The sequence below is a fragment of the Chiroxiphia lanceolata genome, chromosome W, assembly GCF_009829145.1.
Source record: "Chiroxiphia lanceolata isolate bChiLan1 chromosome W, bChiLan1.pri, whole genome shotgun sequence".
Lineage (NCBI taxonomy): Eukaryota > Metazoa > Chordata > Aves > Passeriformes > Pipridae > Chiroxiphia > Chiroxiphia lanceolata.
Window position 1 is genome coordinate 9541963 of NC_045670.1, and position 17793 is coordinate 9559755.

General features: G+C 42.4%; 1 protein-coding gene across 1 annotated transcript in view; it reads left to right on the forward strand.

The window, feature by feature from the left end:
* Positions 1 to 269: 269 nt before the first annotated feature.
* LOC116780043 (spindlin-Z-like) overlaps positions 270 to 17793 on the forward strand; it is a 31001-nt gene continuing 13477 nt past the window's right edge. Inside the window, exons 1-2 of the mRNA XM_032674551.1 lie at positions 270 to 381; positions 15854 to 15902. Coding sequence (XP_032530442.1) covers positions 330 to 381; positions 15854 to 15902 — 101 coding nt within the window. The 5' untranslated portion in view covers positions 270 to 329. The remainder of the gene's footprint in view (positions 382 to 15853; positions 15903 to 17793) is intronic.

The following is a 17793-nucleotide window of genomic DNA, read 5'->3' on the forward strand; positions in this document are numbered from 1 at the left end:
GTTTTCTTGCCTAACTACCCTCTGTTTACTGAATGCATCCAGAATAACAGAATATGAAGAGATTTCTCATTGAACATGAAAGAAAAAATATTTTGTTTCACTTCATTGCTTATTTTAACCAGGTCTCAAATCAGACTATATTTTCTGTTTTGTTTTTCAGTGATATAACTGAAAGTGCTTCTATATTTGAGGAAGAACAAATTGATGATTGGATGGTGGATTAATAAGTAGCTGTTGTAGTACGAGAATAAGAAGATATTTGAGGAGTTGGGAAGAACTGGATTTTCACCCTAGTCTAGCAGCTTTGCTGCTCACTTAAACACAGATGAATGAAGACCCCATTTGGAAAATCACCAGGTCAGCGGTCCAGAGCTGATGCAGGTGAGGTGTTACTGAATTTGAGGGTTGTTTTTTAGTGAAGTAAAAAAGTGTCCTTATCTTATAGATTTTTCTTATGTACTCATGGCTTTATGAAATTGTTACTGTTTGTTTGTGGTTGGGGGGGCTGTTGGTTGTCTTTTTTTTAAGACAAGAATTATTGGTTTCGTTATAGAAACTGTGGAATTGAAAGAATATACAGAAATTTAAGCTGTACAGAATTACATTTATGAAGTTGTACTGGTTTTACCTGGGATATATTAATTTCTTCATAGTAGCTTGCATGGTGCTATGTTTTGGATTTGTGCTGAAAACAGTGTTGATTACACACTGATACTGCTGAACAGTGCTTACACAGTGTCAAGGCCTTCTCTCTTTCTCATGCAGCATGAGAAAGACAAACTTATGTAGTGATGGAATTGCCTGCTGCATGTTTCCTAATTACAGATGTATATTAGGAAAGTGTACCAGGTACCCATTATTAGGAGACTGCATAACCAACTCTATAATGTTTTTGTGTGTGTATTGGGGTTTTTTTTAAACATACTGCTACTGAGCAGGAAAGACTGAACATTTATCATCATAGTTTCACAGACAGTGGTCAAATTATTTGAAAAGAACAGCAAAAGCAGTAATTGATTTCATCAGTTTATAAAATTAGGATTTTGAAGTCCGAAAGACCTTGCAACATGATATAAATTAAAATTATAGTGAGTTTGTTGTATTTTATTAAAATAAATTTAAAAAAACAACTGGGAGAGAAAAAGCTATCAAAAGCATGACAAGTGACAAAGAGTTGGAATTAGAAATCCAAATCAGTTGTAAAGACTTAGATGTGGTGTCTTTGAAAAAGCTAGTTTTCCTCTGTCCTGTCTGTCTGCCTACAAAGGTGTAAGGACTTAAAGAGCACAGTTACCTGTATCAAACACTGTAAAGGTGTCCTGGTTCCATCCAGGACAGGGTTAATTTTTTGCAGTAGCTGGGAGGGGGCATAGCTAGGACATGGAGATTATTCTATACCACCTCACCTCATTGCCAGGGGCAGGGGAAAGGGACTCTTTTTCAGGGAGAAGGGATTCCTTCTGGCTGAGAAGGCTGGTGGAGGGAGCCATCCCGTATTGTATTGTCTATTATATCTAGAGTTTTTCTGTGTGAATCATTCCTTTTCTTGTACCCTCTGTCATTAGTATTGTTGCTGTTCCTGTTCCTTTTCTTATCTCATTGTTTTTTCCAGTAAATTGTTCTTATCTCAACCTGTGACCTTTGCCTTTTGTGCCTCCAATTCTCCTTTCTATCCCGATGCAGTGGGGAGGGGGAGGGGGAGGGGAAAGCAGGAGAGGGTCAGAGCAGCCATGATTTGGAGAGTCTTGGTGGGGGCACTGAATTGGGGAGTACCATTCCTAAATCACTGTCAAGGCCACAGAAGGAACTTGCCATAAGATAAGCCACCACAGCTGGAACTTGAGATAAGCACAGAAGGGAGGAATTTGCAACAGGAAGGTGCTAATTTCAGGCTTGGCAGAGGCGAGATCTGGTTAGCACATCCTGGGTAACAAATCCGGACAAAAATTCCCACTGTGGCAAACTGTGGGAAAGGAAGCAACTGCTCAAACACATATCACCCCAAGTTATGGGAACAGCATCTGTGACCACCTTGTGGATACTTGGAACTTGGACTGTATAAAGGTGGTCCCCCTAGAAGAATGACTCTGGGACCCCCACCACTGAGAAGCCCAGGGTCAGGGGATGGATCCACAGGTGGTGACTATCTTCTGCTTGCTATCTCTCTCTCTTTCCACTCCCCTGCTCTTTTTTATTTCTTTCTATCTCTCTGCCTCATATTTATTGTTAAATAAAATCTGTATTATTGACTTCAGCATATGGTCTCGTTTGCACCTTAATTCGGGCAGAAGCATCTCTCACTAATCAGATCTTAACAAAAGGAAAGGCTTTTATTTGCTGTAAAGTAGGTTTAAAAGAGGAGAAAAATACATTTGTCTAAAGTATCCAGGTTTTTGAAGTCTACCTCTACTGGGAAACAGACTTAATAGTTCCATCTTGAGAAATAAAGGATAACACTAAAGATGGAAAATGAAGGAAAGCCAAACGTGTTTCTTTTTTTTTTTTTACAACAGTAGAGTGTGTCTGCAGTCTCAGTGATTTTGTTAAAATACAGAGCAGCTTCCCAGGATATAGTTTCAGTAGATCAGTCAGCTCCTTTGTGCTTGGCATTCTGCCTGTGCTTTTAATTAGTGCATGTTTCTCCTCAGTATAGGTGAATCCTGATTTTTTTCATTAACATAATCCAATATAATTGTCTGTAGGTAAATTGTGATTACCCTTTGTCATGGTTTTAAGTCCAGCTGGAGATGAAGCACCACGCAGCTGCTTGCTCAACCCCCCCACCCCGGTGGAATGGGGAGGAGAATCAAAGTAAAACTTGTATGTTGAGATAAGAACAGTTTAATAATTGAAAATAAAGTAAAATACAATAGGAGTGGTACATAATAATAATAACAATAATAATAATGATAATAAAAAGGGGGGGAGGGGGAAAGTGATCCACAATGCAATTGCTCACCACCCGCTGACCGATGCCAGACCCCCCTTCCCAAACCCAGATAGGCTCCCCTTCTGGGTAACAACTCCCAGTTTATATACTGGGCATAACGTTCTATGGTGTGGAATATCCCTTTGGCCAGTTCGGGTTACCTGTCCCGGTTATGCTCCCTCCTACTTTCTTTTGTGTACTTCCTCACTGGCAGAATATGAGACAAGAAAAAAAAAGTCCTTGACTTATGACATGACTTAGCAAAAAAAACAAACATCAGTGTAGTATCAACACCATTTTCACCCTGAATCCAAAACACAGCACTATAACAGCTACTGAGAAGACATTAACTTTACCCTAGGTGAAACCAGGACACGGTTAACTAGCAGCAGCCAGGAGGGGCACAACCAGGACCCTGGAGTTACTCTACACCACCTCACACCGTGCAAAAGGGGGGGTCACTTCTTTTCTGGTTTGCCGGGGCTTGCGGTCGAGTAGCACCTGGTGAGCAATCGCATGTGAATTGTTCGCCTATCTTGTACATTTTGTTATTAGGATTGTTGTTGCTGTTCTTATGTTATTACTGTTTCCAGTAAATTGTTCCTGTTATAGTTTCTCTTCCTTTTTCATTAGCTTCTGGTGCATTTTTTTCACACCAACCGCTTGGCCGGGTGGGGATGAGTCTTTCAGGTTTTGGTGTTTGCTTGGCTTAGACCTTAATGACTGTCTTATTGATATGCTAAACGACTCCTCTCGGTGAGAAGCAGGACTCTTTTGTTTCCCTCTACCCGAGGCCGGGGGTGGGGAGTAGGGAGAACTCAGGTTTGGTTTTGTTTTCCTTCGGGGGTAGGGACTGGGTGTCGGGACAGAATTGGGGGTGTTTGTTAGGGGGAAGAGGAAAGCTCCGGGATCGAGGTTTTCTGCTCTCGGCGAGGTCACCTGGCTGCTTTTGGCCCCGGCTCGCCTCCGTTCCCTCACGCGCTGTTCTGCCCACTGCCCGAACTGCCTGGGATTTCATCGGAGAAGCAAGTGCCGATCTGCAGAGGAATTTCTGAGGGGGAAAAGCTGCTTTTCTTCCCTCCTCCTCTTTCCATGCCGAGGGAAGCTTGTGTCCATTGACAAGGAAGAGGAGTTTCCAGCCGCAGCCTTTGACAGCGTGAGTCCACAGGAAGATTACCCTTCCCGTCCTCCTTTCCCCTTCCGTCGGGGGTCCCCATCCGGCTTCCTCCCGCGCACCGGGATCCCACGTGGCAGCCACCAGAGCCCATCAGCGCCCCCTGCCGGCCATCGGAGAGCAACTGCAGCCTCTGCTCCAGAGATCCAACAGCGCCCCCTGCTGGCCATGGTTAGAATTGCGCCGAAAGGCTAAAAGTACTTAACTGTTTGTGGTGGGAATTTGGGTGCAGGATTGTTGTTTGTTTTTCTTTTGTTGTGTTACCTATACACATATATTCTTTAATAAAGGGCTGTTATTTTTTTCTTTCTCCACATTTCCTCGACTAGAGCCTCTTAATTTCTGATTTACAATTGCTCAGAGGGAGGAGCTTGGTTTTCCTTATAACTCGCTCTCCTTAGCGAACACTTCTGTCTCGTTAAACTGAGACACTATCTCAACCCATGATCTTTACCTTTTTGTGCCTCCCATTCTCCTCTCCATCCCGCTATGGGGCGGGGGTAAGTGAGCAAGTGGCGCATGGTCTGGGGTGTTTTCAGTGGGAACACTAAATTGGGGAATACCATTCCTAAACCACAACACCTTGTGTTTAGATTTATATTTCAACTTGTTCAGCCTAGTGATCACTTGTTTTATTCTGTACAAATGTAATGCATGGTCCTTTACAGTCCTTCCTAGCTGTTACCAGTACTGTCCTTGGGAATTAAGAAGAGATCCCACTCCAAGATTCAACTACTTTAAGATGCAATGAAATCTTTTGGAACAGTTTGGAATTCATTTTACCACTCTTCTCCTGGTCCGGTTTCCCAAACTCTTAAAGTTGACATTGGGCGGGCAATATTAGGTGTGAATAAACACTTCTCTGGAATATTTAAGTTACTCAAAGTAATTCTGAAAGAGACATCAGATCAAGAATGATTCTTGTGTGATTATATGTTTCCACAGCAGATTCTGAAATATAATTTTAAAATGTTCAGCTTTTACTGCCTGTCATAAAGATGGGATATTCTGAGAATAGCTGTGGTATGTTTTGAAGAGTCCATCTAATTTTGATGGACTGAATGGAGAGTACCATCTGATATGACAACTAAAAACACTGCTAGTAGCTTTCTCCCATCCTTCTGCCTTTTCTCTCCTCCTACCTCCCCCAAGTGTGTACTTGCTCTAGAGTCCACGCCCTCAAAGAATGTTTGTTTTATTTCTGTGTTGTCTTACTCTTTTTCTTTCTCTGTAAGGTAGAAGCATTCAGAAACATGATTCCTAGTTTTGCTATTGAATTTAACAGTATTTTAAGGATACATTAGGCAGAATTAATCCAGGCTCAAAAAGCACAGGCACACTGACAATTAAATGCTTAATTCTTTCGTTCTTGACTTTTCATTTTTGAAAATACCTAACTTTGTAGTCATGAGAGATTGAGCCATATATATTTTCTTCCTCAGATCTATCCAAGTTTGACTCTGCTGCTTATTATAAAGAACCATAAAACAAATCCAATAATTAGTGTTTGGTTTTTTTGGAGGTTTTTTTCTGATATTCAGTATTAACTTCTGGTTTTACATTCATGGCAAATATTGTACAGAGTTTATTTCGAATGATGTCTAAAACATGGAATTTCTTGAAATGTGCGAGTTAAAACAGTAGCACTTGTCATTTCATAGTCAGAAGGAGGTAAAGGTTATGAACTTAAATCCATTCAATGACATTCATGGTATATAGAATCTGATAAAACTCCATTATTGTTTTCTAATTACTGTTAACATCTTTGAAGTCACATTATTGCTTGAGACCAAACCATGCTTGACCCCAAAATACTTGATATGTTAATTTTTCACTCGAAAGATTTATGGAAATTTATTGCTGTATTGGGTTTGCATGGCAAGGTTTGGGGGGGGGGGGGGCGACAGGGGTGACTTCTCTGAGAAACTGCTGGAAGTTTCCTCCATGTCTGACAGAGCCAATGCCAGCCAGTTCCAGGATGGACCCGCTGCTGACCAAGGCTGAGCCAATCAGCAATTGTTGTAACGCCTCTGGGGTAACATATTTAAGAAGGGGAAAAAAGTTATTGCGCAGAAGTGATTGTGACCAGAGGAGAGTGAGAATATGTGAGAGAAACAATACTTCAGGCACCAAGGTCACTGAAGGAGGGGGAGGAGGTGCTCCAGGCACCAGAGCTCAGAGCTGAGATTCCCCTGCAACCTGTGGTGAAGATCGTGGTGAAGATCATGGTGAAGTAGGCTGTCCCCCTGCACCCCATGGAGGTCCATGGGGGAGCATAGATCCACCTGCAGCCTATGGAGGAGACCCATGCCAGAGCAGGTGGATGCCCAAAAGAAGACTGTGAACCTGTGGGAAACCCGTGCTGGAGCAACCTGTTCCTGAAGGACTGCAGACCATGGAAGGGAGCCATGTTGGAGCAGTTCATGAAGAACTGTAACCTGTGGGAGGGACTCATGTTGGAGAAGTTTGTGGAGGACTGGCTCCTGTGGGAGGGACCCCATGCTGGAGCAGGGGAAAGACTCCTCTCCCTCAGGAGGAAGCAGTAGCAGAAACAGCATGTGATGAACTGACTGTAATCCCCATTCCCCATCTCCCTGTGCCACTGGGGGGAGAAGGTAGAGAATTGGGAATGAAGTTAAACATGGGGAGGAGGGAGGGGTGGGGGGAAGGTGTTTTTAAAATTTATTTTACTTCTCAGTATCCTGCTCTGATTTTGTTGGTAATAAATTCAATTAATATTCCCAAATTGAGTCTGTTTTGCCCTTGATGGTAATCGGTGAGTGATCTCTCCCAGTCCTTATCACAACTCATGAGCCTTTCATTATATTTTCTCTCCCCTGTCCAGCTGAGGAGAGGAGTGATAGAGCAGCTTTGGTGGGCGCCTGGTGTCTAGCCAAGGTCAAACCCCCACAACTGCCCTTGAAATATTTGGCAAATTTTTAAATGTCTTCATTTGAATTGGACATTTGACAGTGAATGACTAATGCCAATTATGCTTCTGTCAGAAACTGTTTAGGTGGTACTAGACATTTCAGGATAATTTGTGTAAGCAAAGTTTCTGCTTTGCTTGTTATGTTTGGCATTCTCTGCTAAAGGAGAGTATCAGCATCATCAGCTAATCGTACCTGACAAATTTGGTGGCCTTCTATGCAGGGTTACAGAGGTGGTGGATGAGGGAAGAGCGACTGACATCATCTACCTGGACTTGCGCAAAGCATTTGGCACTGTCCTGCATGACATCCTTGTCTCTAAACTGGAGAAATGTAGATTTGATGGGTGGACCAGTTAGTGGATAAGGAATTGACTGGATGGTCGCACTTAGAGTTGAGGTCAACAGCTTGATGCCCAAGTGGAGACAAATGACGAGTAGTGTTCTTCAGGGATTGGTATTGGGACTGGCACTGTTTAGCATCTTTTTCAGTGACATGGACAGTGGGATTGAGTGCACCCTCAGCAAGTTTGCCAACAACATCATGTGGTGTAGTTGACATGCTGGAGGGAAGGGATGCCATCCAGAGGGATCTTTGACAGGCTTGAGAGGTGGGCCCATGCTAACCTCATGAAGTTCAACAAGGCCAAGTGCAAGGTCCTGCACCTTGGTCAGGGCAATCCCAAGCACAAATACTTGCTAGATGGAGAATGGATTGAGAGCAACCCTGAGGAGAAGGACTTGGGGGTGCTGGTGTATGATATGACACAGCAATGTGCACTTGCAGCCCAGAAAACCAATTGTATCCTGGTCTGCATCAAAAGCAGTGTGACCAGCAAGTTGCAGGAGGTGATTCTTCCCCTCTACTCCACTCTGGTGAGACCCTACCTGTAGTACTACTTTCAACTCTTGGGCTCCCAACATAAGAAGGATGTGGATCTGCTAGAGCAAGTTCAGAGGAGGGTCACAGAAACGATCAGAGAGTTGGAGCATGTCTCCTATGAAGACAGGCTGGGAGAGTTGGGGCTGTTTAGCCTGGAGAAGAGAAGGCTCCAGGAAGACCTTATAGCAGCCTTCCAGTACCTAAACGGGGCCTACAAGAAAGAAGGTGAAGGACTTTTTACAAGGGCATGGGAGCGAAAGGAAAAGGGGGAATGGCTTTAAACTGAAAGGGGATAGATTTAGATTGGATATTAGGAAGAAATTTTTTACTGTGAGGGTGGTGAGGCACTAGAACAGGTTGCCTAGAGAAGTTGTGGATGCCCCATCCCTGAAGGTGTTCAAGCCTAGGTTGGACAGGAAGGTGTCCATGCCCATGGCAGGGGGGTTGGAACTAACTGATCTTTAGGGTCCCTTCCAACCCTAACCATTCTATGATTCTATTATATATGTTAAAAATTAATGTATTAAAATATTTTTATTTACTCTCAAATGTCTTAAGTCATTAAGACATAGTAATACTTATGTGCTGGTTTAAAAGTTAACCAGCAGGGGAAACCAACCCAACTCAAAAGAGAGATTACAAGTCAGAATAACAATTTAATAAAATAATACAATAAGTACGACCACACGGACAAGCAACCGACCCTAACCCACAAAACCCAAAAGTACAACCCAGCACCCTGGGGCACAAACAAAACAGTGCTCCCTGGAGTCCCCTTGAGTCCAAAGCAAAGGGAGAGGGGAAAAACCTGCTGGTGGGAGAGCTGCTGCAGTCCAACCAACAGTGGTGATTGCAGTCCAGTTGAGGGTGGTGGTCTCAGTCTGGTTGAGAGCGGTGAGCTCAGTCTGGTTGAGAGCGGTGAGCTGCAGTCTTCCTCTGTATCCCACGAGTGGTAAGAAGGTTCCGAAACTCCAGATTTATATACTCTCCAGTTCAGGCAGGAATGTTCAGTCCTCCCCTCAGAGTGGGGAATTCCATAAAAGGGTGTTTAGTCCTTCCCTCAGAGCGGGGAATTCCATAAAAGGGTATGAGGATACTCATTCCATAAAAGGGTATGAGGGTGCTCAGGAACATCCCCACCTCGCAGGCCTCTACTGACAACAGTTTCTGGGAAAATGGCATGGAAGGCTATAGAATACACAGTTTTGGACTACACCCATCCAGTGATGAATCGATCCCAGTTGTTCTAACTAGGACAACTTACAATATCATATATTTACAAATAAAGAAACTTTACAAGCTGTTTGGAATTTTAAAAGTTCTCCATGCAACTGATTTGTTGCCTTAGTGTAAGATGTTTATCTTATACTATGAGAGTGGGGCCCTCTGGTGGTCTAGTGGTTAGGATGCGGCGCTTTCACCGCCGCGGCCCGGGTTCGGGTCCCGGTCAGAGGAGTCCCCCGGGTAGATGGAGCTCGTCAGCCCTGTAAGACCATCCATCTAAGAGAAGGTCACTCTAAACAAACCTACGTCCTGAGGACCTCACTGCCACCGTCCAAGCTTGCTCGGCCCCGGCAGATGAACCTTAGGATTAAAGGGTGGGCTCAGCTCAGCGCACGCTGTGTCTCACCTAAAAAAATCCACTGCGCAGGCTCGAAGGGCAAAGACCCTTCCCAAATCTTCGTTCGCGAAGACTGGCCATACTATGAGAGTTTATTTCTCCCTTAATCCCTGGGGAAAAAAAGTAAAATATACAGAATGAAAGATATCCTTGTGGTGGGGGGAAACAGTTTTCCCCCTGAAGTTTTAAAATGGTAAAACCCCAGGGGGTGGTGACCCTTGAAGTTTTGAACCAATGAGTGCTTTTGCAAAATATAAACATATCACAAGCAGAACGAAAGAGAAGGTATTTGTAGTGGTTGTAGAAGAGGTAACCATGTTGTAGAGCCACGAGGAAGGGGCTCGGAGCCCCTTGGGGCCTCTGGGCCCCCCCCAGCCCCCGGCAGGGGGGCTACAGGAACTTGGAACAGTGTAAAACTGGGCTAAGTACCTGTAGCTAGAAAGCTAAAGAAGTTTTCTCCACCGTGAGTGAGCAGAGACAGAGCAGCAGCAGGAGCAGCGTCCAGAGAGCGGTGGCAGAGAACCAGAAGAGATAAGGAGCAGCAAACAGCATGCAACCAAGGAAGACAGAGTTGTTTGAGAGAGAGAGAGCCAGCAGCAGAGAGAGAGAACAAGACTAAGCTCTACAGACAGAGTTCTGGGGTAAGAACTGAAACCAAAAAAAACCCCAAACTCCTTGGAGACCCCTCACCTCCTAGAAGGGAGAGGTGAAGTGCAGCATGCACTGCAGAGAGGAGCTGAGAAGCTCAAAGCATCCTGGAAAACTGGACCGGGATGGAGAAAGAATGCAGAGGGAGTGACCTTGGCCCCCCCTCGTTGCTGCTGCTAAGCTAAGCTAGCAGCCTGAGATCAGAGCCTAAGAGCCCTGTAGGGAACTTGAATCCCCTGAAGATAAGGACCGTCATGAAGACCCCTGCACTTCGTGATATGACGTGGTGAAACGCCCTTGTCCTGGGAAATGCAACCCATGGAAGAGAAGACCCTCTCTTTAGACAATGGGCCACGAGGACTTGGATACCCCTCGTGTGTACTGGCAGAGATCCAGCTACAACTGCTGCATGGAAGAGCGAAACAGAAAGACTGCTGCCCTAGAGAGACTGCTGCTCTGAGAGTGGAAAAGGATCTTTTCCTTCTTCCCTCCTGGACTTTTATTTGGAGGGGAGAAGAGATTTGATCCATTGTAAATACTTTTATGTCATGGTAGAGATAGTTAAGATTGTATATAATGTATTGTAGTATTTATTTGTACAGTCATTGTAATATATAATCCCTTCCCCCCAATTTGAGTCTCGTGTGGTGTCTGGAAAAACCATCTCACATTGGGTTGAGATGTGGGAGGGGGTTTGGACTAGGGAATTGGATTTTGTGGCTCTCAAACCATGACAATCCTAAAGCATCAGAACTTTAATATTCCTATTCCTGTAGGAAAAACAAAAACAGAAACTCATTTCTATTGTGAATTTGTTCTAATGAGCTTCACCACTTGAAGGAATAGTGCTTGCAGCCATTCAAAGATTGTTTCACATGCAAACATTTTATCTTCACATGGATCAGACAATATTTCACAAATAAGATTGGTTAGTAACTATTCCTTTGTGTTGGCGATGGTGATTTGGCATGCTTTTACCACCAATATATGGTGCTTGCATGGTGCACATCTAATTATTTATCTAATTACTAATGTTGGTACATAGATTGGAGCATTGGGCTGTGATTAATGGGATGAAATTTAACAAGTCAAAATGCCGGATTTTGCACCTAGGACGGAGTAACACCAGGCACAAGTATAAATTGGGAGAGGAGTGGCTGGAGAGCAGCCCTGCAGAAAGGGATCTGGAGGTGCTGGTTGACAACAGGCTCAATAGGACTCAACAGTGAGCCCTAGCAACCAAGAGGGCAAATCGTGTTCTGGGGAGCATCAAGTACAGTAGAACCAACTGGTCAAAAGAGGCAATTATCCATCTGGATTCAGTGTTGGTGAGGTCTCACCTTCAGTACTATGTGCAGTTCTGGACCCCACAGTGTAAGAAGGATGTGAAGGTCCTTGAATGCATCTAGAGAAGGGCAGTAAAGTTATTGACAGGACTGGAAGGAATGTCCTGTGAGGAATGGCAAAGGACTTGGGGATTATCTAGTTTGGAAAAAAGGAGGCTGAGGTGTGACCTCATTGCTCGCTACAGCTTCCTGAGTAGGAGAAGTGGAGAGGGAGGTTCTGATCTCTCTGGTATCCAGTGATAGGATGTGTGGGAATGGTTCAAAGCTGTGCATGGGGAGGTTTAGACTGGGCATTAGGAAACCTTTCTTTACTGAGAGGGTGGTCAAACTCTGGAATGGGCTTCCTAGAGAGGTGGTCAATGCTCCAAGCCTGTCAGTGTTTAAGAGGCATTTGCACATTGTTTTTGTGACCTTCCTCTGGGCTCACTCTAACAGGTTGTAGTAGGTTGACCTTGACTGGACACCAAGTGCCCACCCAGCCACTCTATCCCTCCCCTTTCCATTTGGAAAAGGGGAGAGAGAATAAAGTGGAAAACAACTTGTGGGTTGGGATGAGGCAGTTTACTAAAGCAAAAGCAAAAGCTTGCACGTGCAAAAGCAAAGCGAAAAATACTAAGATTTATTCTCTACTTCCCATCAGCAAGTGATGTCCGACCACATTCCGGGAAGCAGGGCTTCAACAACGCCTAGTGGTTTCTTAGCAGGCAGCCATTGGAAACAATGAATGCCCCCCTTCCTGCTCCTTTCCTTAGCTTTTATATCTCAACTGACATCATATGGTATGGAATATCCCTTTGGTTAGTTTGGGTCAGCTGGCCTACTTGGGTCCCCTCTCAGAATCTTTCCCTCGATTGGGGAAGGAATGTTACAGTGCTGATGCTGTGCTCAGCAGTAGCCAAAACACTGGTGTGTTATCAATACCCTTCTAGCTACCAATGCAAAGCACAGCACTGTGAGGGTTGCTATGGGGAAATGAACTCCATCTTAGCCAGACCCAGTACACAGGTCCATGTCTTTCTTGTGCTGGGTTCTTCATGTACCTTGTTACCATCTTTTCTTCTAAGTTGGCTATATTCACATTCTTCATCTAAATGCCATAACTTTGTATTAAACTGGGCACTACCTTAAGCTACCAACACAAGAAACTGAGCTATATTCAGTTTACTTAGTTGGCTTTTGTTTAGAGCTAGATCCATGAACAAGTAAGTTCTTGAAATCAGTCAGGAACTGTCAAGCTCGTTTTTATCTGACAGCAAAAAAGGATAGTCTCCTCTCAAACTCTTAGTTCAGTGTTGTAAATATTTGTTAGTTTGGTACGTCATTTCATTCACGGAGATTGTGTATGAACGACCAAGAAATTTTGAACTTAAGTGAATTTGAGAGAAAAAAAGACATCTGGCTGTAGAACTTCAGTCCTATAAAAATAAGAGGTGCTTAAGGTGAACTGTTACTAAACAGGGCAAACACTCATTCTGAGTTGTGTGCATAGCTTCTCCTTTGTGTTTTTTGCAGCTTCTGTAATAGATCTTCCTTCTGCGTATCTTTAGGGTTCCTTTTGTTTCAGAAGGCTAAATGTACTGTATAATAAGACTCAGAGTCTCTGAGCAGAGGACAGAAAACAAGTTTTGTGCTGAACCATCCTGTTAGATATATGGGTGTGCTTTTTATAGCATTTTAACTACTTGAACTGATTTAGTCAAATCAACCAGTAACGGAAAACATGAACTCTGTGCGTTCGTGGTTTTTTTACTTTGTGAGAACGTGTTTTTTTTTTTTTTAAATAAGTATGTTTTTAAACTTGTTTCCTCATATAACTAAGAGATGGCTAATGATATGATGAGAATGCTTGTTCAGTTGTTGCAGTCAAGTCTCAAAGTCTTTTGGGTTTCTATTAATACTTTTTGAGATATCTTTAAATTTCTTGCTGATAAGTCTTATAAATATATTCAAAGGGAAGTTCTAATTAATTGGTCTTTTAATACTCAAAAATTGCAAATAGTATCTTTACTATAGCTATTTGCATAGAGGGTTTAATTTTTGAAAACTTAAAATTCCAGCTGTTGTTAAAACTGGAGAGGCATCTTTCCATGGATTCAGTACAAACTTGAGTGTTGGAAACAAAACATATGTAGCCTTATTTTAATTCTGCCACTTCTGTCACATGATATATGTCCTTTTGCTTCTCCATATGAAAATCCAAATATTAAAATATTTATGAAAACTTTTAAGGTTAATCGTACTTTCAGTGCTTAACTCTTGTGTGACATTATGAAAATTAATTTTCAAAAGACATATGCCAAAGCTATGCTTGGAACATGCACATAATGTTAAAGAATTTGCTTGGATCCGTAGAGAAACCTCAATTAAGTATTTCTCTGTAAGTGTGAATTTAAACATCCATAGATGAAATTCTGAATGTTTCTACAGATATGAGGGGTTTTATTATTGATAACATGCATATGTCCAACATTCTCTGACTGGGTTCTTTTAGATATTCCATGTGTAGAGGGTTTAATGTTTTAATATCAACTTAAGTTTCTTGTAGTGGGTTGACCCTGGCTGGATGCCAGGTGCCCACCAAAACCTCTCTATAACTCCCCTCCACAACTGGACAGGGGAGAGAAAATATAGCAAAAGTCTCATGAGTTGAAATAAGGACAGGGAGAGATCACTCATCGATTACCATCAAAGGCAAAACAGACTCGACTTGGGGATATTAATTGAATTTATTACCAACAAAATCAGAACAGGATAATAAGAAGTAAAATAAATCTTAAAAACACCTTGCCCCCACCCCTCCCTCCTTCCCAGGCACTACCTCCTCCCCCCCAGTGGTGCAAAGAGACAGAGAATGGGGGTTACAGTCAGTTCATCACAGGTTGTTCCTGCCGCTGCTCAGGGAGAGGAGTCCTTCCCCTGCTCCAACGTGGGAAACAGTTCTCCACAAAGTTCTCCAGTGTGAGTCCTTCCCACAGGCTGCAGTTCTTCATGAACTGCTTCAACATGGGTCCCTTTCCACAAAGTGCAGTCCTTCAGGCACAGAGTCACAAGTCCTACCAGGAAACCTGCTCTAATGTGGGCTTCTCTTTCCACGGGTCCATAGGTCCCTGCCAGGAACCTGTTCCAGCACAGACTTCCCACAGGGTCACAGCCTTCTTTCGTTTCGGGCATCCACCTGCTCTGATCTGGGTCTCCTTCATGGACTGCAGGTGGATCTCTGCACCCCTGTTGACCTCCACGGGCTGCAGGGGGGCAGCCTGCTTCACCATGGTCTTCACCACGGGCTGCAGGGGAATCTCAGCTCTGGTGCCTGGAGCACCTCCTCCCCCTCCTTCTCCATTGACCTTGGTGTCTGCAGAGTTCCTCTCAGAGATTCCTCTTCTCTGACCACAATAAGCTTTTTTTTTCCATCTTAAATATGGTAGCACAAGAGGCATTACCAACATCTCTGATTGGCTTGACCTTGACCAGTGGTGGGTCCATCCTGGAGCCGACTGGCATTGGTTCTGTCAGACATGGGGGAAACGTCTAGCAGCTTCTCACAGAATTCCCCCCCCCCCCCCCCCACTGCCAAAAGCTGGCCATGCAAACCCAATACATAAAGTTATTTGACATTACGTGGGACTTTGATTTAGCAGAATGATACAACAATTTACTTAAATCACAGTGCAAGTACAAATTGCATTTAGTAGAATATAGCAGTTGCAATACACAATTGAATCACAATACAAATGTGATTGTCATTACTGGTCTCCACGATGCTGGGCATCCCCAGTCGTGGGAGATGTGGGTTGAAACCAACTCAAACCTGTTGCTCTCTTCAATGTTCTTTCTGTTAGTTGTACAGTTTTTATACTATATGTGCTATACTGAGTCTTTATACTTGATTTTGGTTCTATACTGAGTTTTTATAATCAGTTTGGTTGAGCCATGTATACGCCTACCCATTCTGGTCTCACTAACTCAGGAATATATGTATTTGATGATGGTGATTATTATTATTATCAACTCAGGGGACACAACCATTTGATTCCCTCAACTGTTGTAGCCATTTATCTATAACAAAGACTACCCTCTGTCTCCTTTGTGTTAAGTTCAGCTTTTTGTAACAGTTGTCATCAGTAACTTCCTACTTCTTCACTTAGCTTCATGGGTACATAGTCCTTGCCTGTCTCCTCAACCTTCTTCCACTGTAGAAACTCATTGATAAATCACGATGTGTTTAATCTTTACTTGAAAAAGAGAACTTTTCTATAAGATACCTTTTTAACATTGTGTATAAACACATTTTATTGTTCAATAATTCCATCATTTATATTGTAGGTCATGCAGGAGTCTCTGCAAGTATGATGAAGAAAAGAACTTCCCACAAGTAAGTTGCTAATATCTTCCTAAAGTATAGTTCTCGATAACTGGGAGTACCATTCTAGAAATGTATCTGTATTGTTTCAGTCATTTTGAAAATAATATGGAACAGTATTCAAACAATGTATGTGTGTAGAGTCAGACTTCAATTCTTTTGGGAGGACAGTGGGAAAGTGCACCATTGGTACAGTTCTAAACATCATTTTGAATGTTACTCTGAGAGAAATTATTCTGTCAATACAATTTTGTAATTTATAATTCAGAAACAAGAGATTGCAAGCCAGAAATTGGGCATTTGTACTCTAGGATTCATTACAGCTTTAGTTTTTTAAAAGGATTTTTTACCTTTTTTAAAAAATAAACAACATACTGTAATACAGCTGCTATTTGTGTGAAGGTTACTTGCTTATCCTATACATTCATCGCATGTATTATTCTTTCTACTACAATTTGAACTAGTAGTAGCTAAATGTTGCTATGAGTAAATGTGAGAAGATAGAGGTAGTAGCTTAGACATAACTGATCTTAGCGAACAGCTAGATGTTGCATCTGGTTGCATCTCTGATGGGTGAACTCTAAAATAAACTGGGGAAAGGTGAAATTTATTAAAATACTATTAGCTATATTTTGAGTATGAAGTCTTATAGTGCTGATATACAACAGGCATCAATCCAAAGCAATTTGTCTGGCAGAAATATCTTCTGTGATTAATATTTGAATTAGTATTAACTGTTTCCCAGACACAACACCTGATGTAAAACTACTCTAATTCTTTTCACCAACTCTTCACTATTCAGTCTTGTCTATCTCCTTACAAGGCAGAGATAAACATTCATTTGTTAAGAGACAGGTAGAGTTAAAATTTAATTTCTCTTGTTCTTTTTCAACCGCTCAGAGAAAGGAGTGTATGATGGGAAGACTATCAGAGGTGGGTTGCCTTTTGTACTTGAGGGTGGCTAGATTTGTCTTTATTGTTGTTTTGATATACACTTATTTAAATACTTAAATAGGTTGTATATTTTTTAGCATAAAGGCTTTTATGGGGCATATTAAGTCATGATCCTAAGTCATGTGATTTTGAGGCATTTAACTTAAGCGCCCAAGTTTTATATTGATTTAGCCTAGTTTAATTGTTTAAGAATTTTTTAGTAAAGGTTTTATTTTGTACCAAACCAAGATGACACTGTGTGCTGCTCACTGAGTTCTCTGAAAATGACAGACACTAGTATAGAGTTGTTTTTATTTGATATTCATTGTTTACATTTTTGAAATTAACAGTAAGTAGTGCTGTAGACTAGACATGTTTATAGTAAACAAGTGAGATATGAATCGCTGTTTAAAAATGTATGCTGATACTACTATGAGCTGTTACAGTAGACCATGAATTAGTAATGCATACTTTGTCATTGATTTAGTTATGATGACTTTTACATTCCTCATTTAAAGAAAAAGAGGAACAAGTCTACTGGCACTTGAAGGTCATAGGGGAGATTCTAAACTAGGTTCAGAAGTTCATAGGGGAGGGAAGAGCCAACAGGATGGAACAGGACATGGTCCAGTAACTGAGGAAGGGGTAAAATGAGCTGTGTGGACTTCTTAACTAAAATGGTAGTTAACCATTGACCCTTTTGGAAGGGGGTCCCATGGTTATAGGTCAGCTGCAAAAGGGCAGTTCTTCTGAATGTTCTGTCAGTGTCAATGGGTAGTGATGATCTCTGTGAATATAAAGTTGACCCTCTTTATGTTGTATCAGTCAGTAGTCTCTTGGCTCTCATCCTTTCCACACTTGGTGCATCGTGTAAGTATAAAATATTCTAGGAGGTTTCTTATAGTTGGCAATTCAAGGACTTTGAGGTGGAGGTTTTCTCTGCCACTTAACTATCCCTGTACTTATCCCT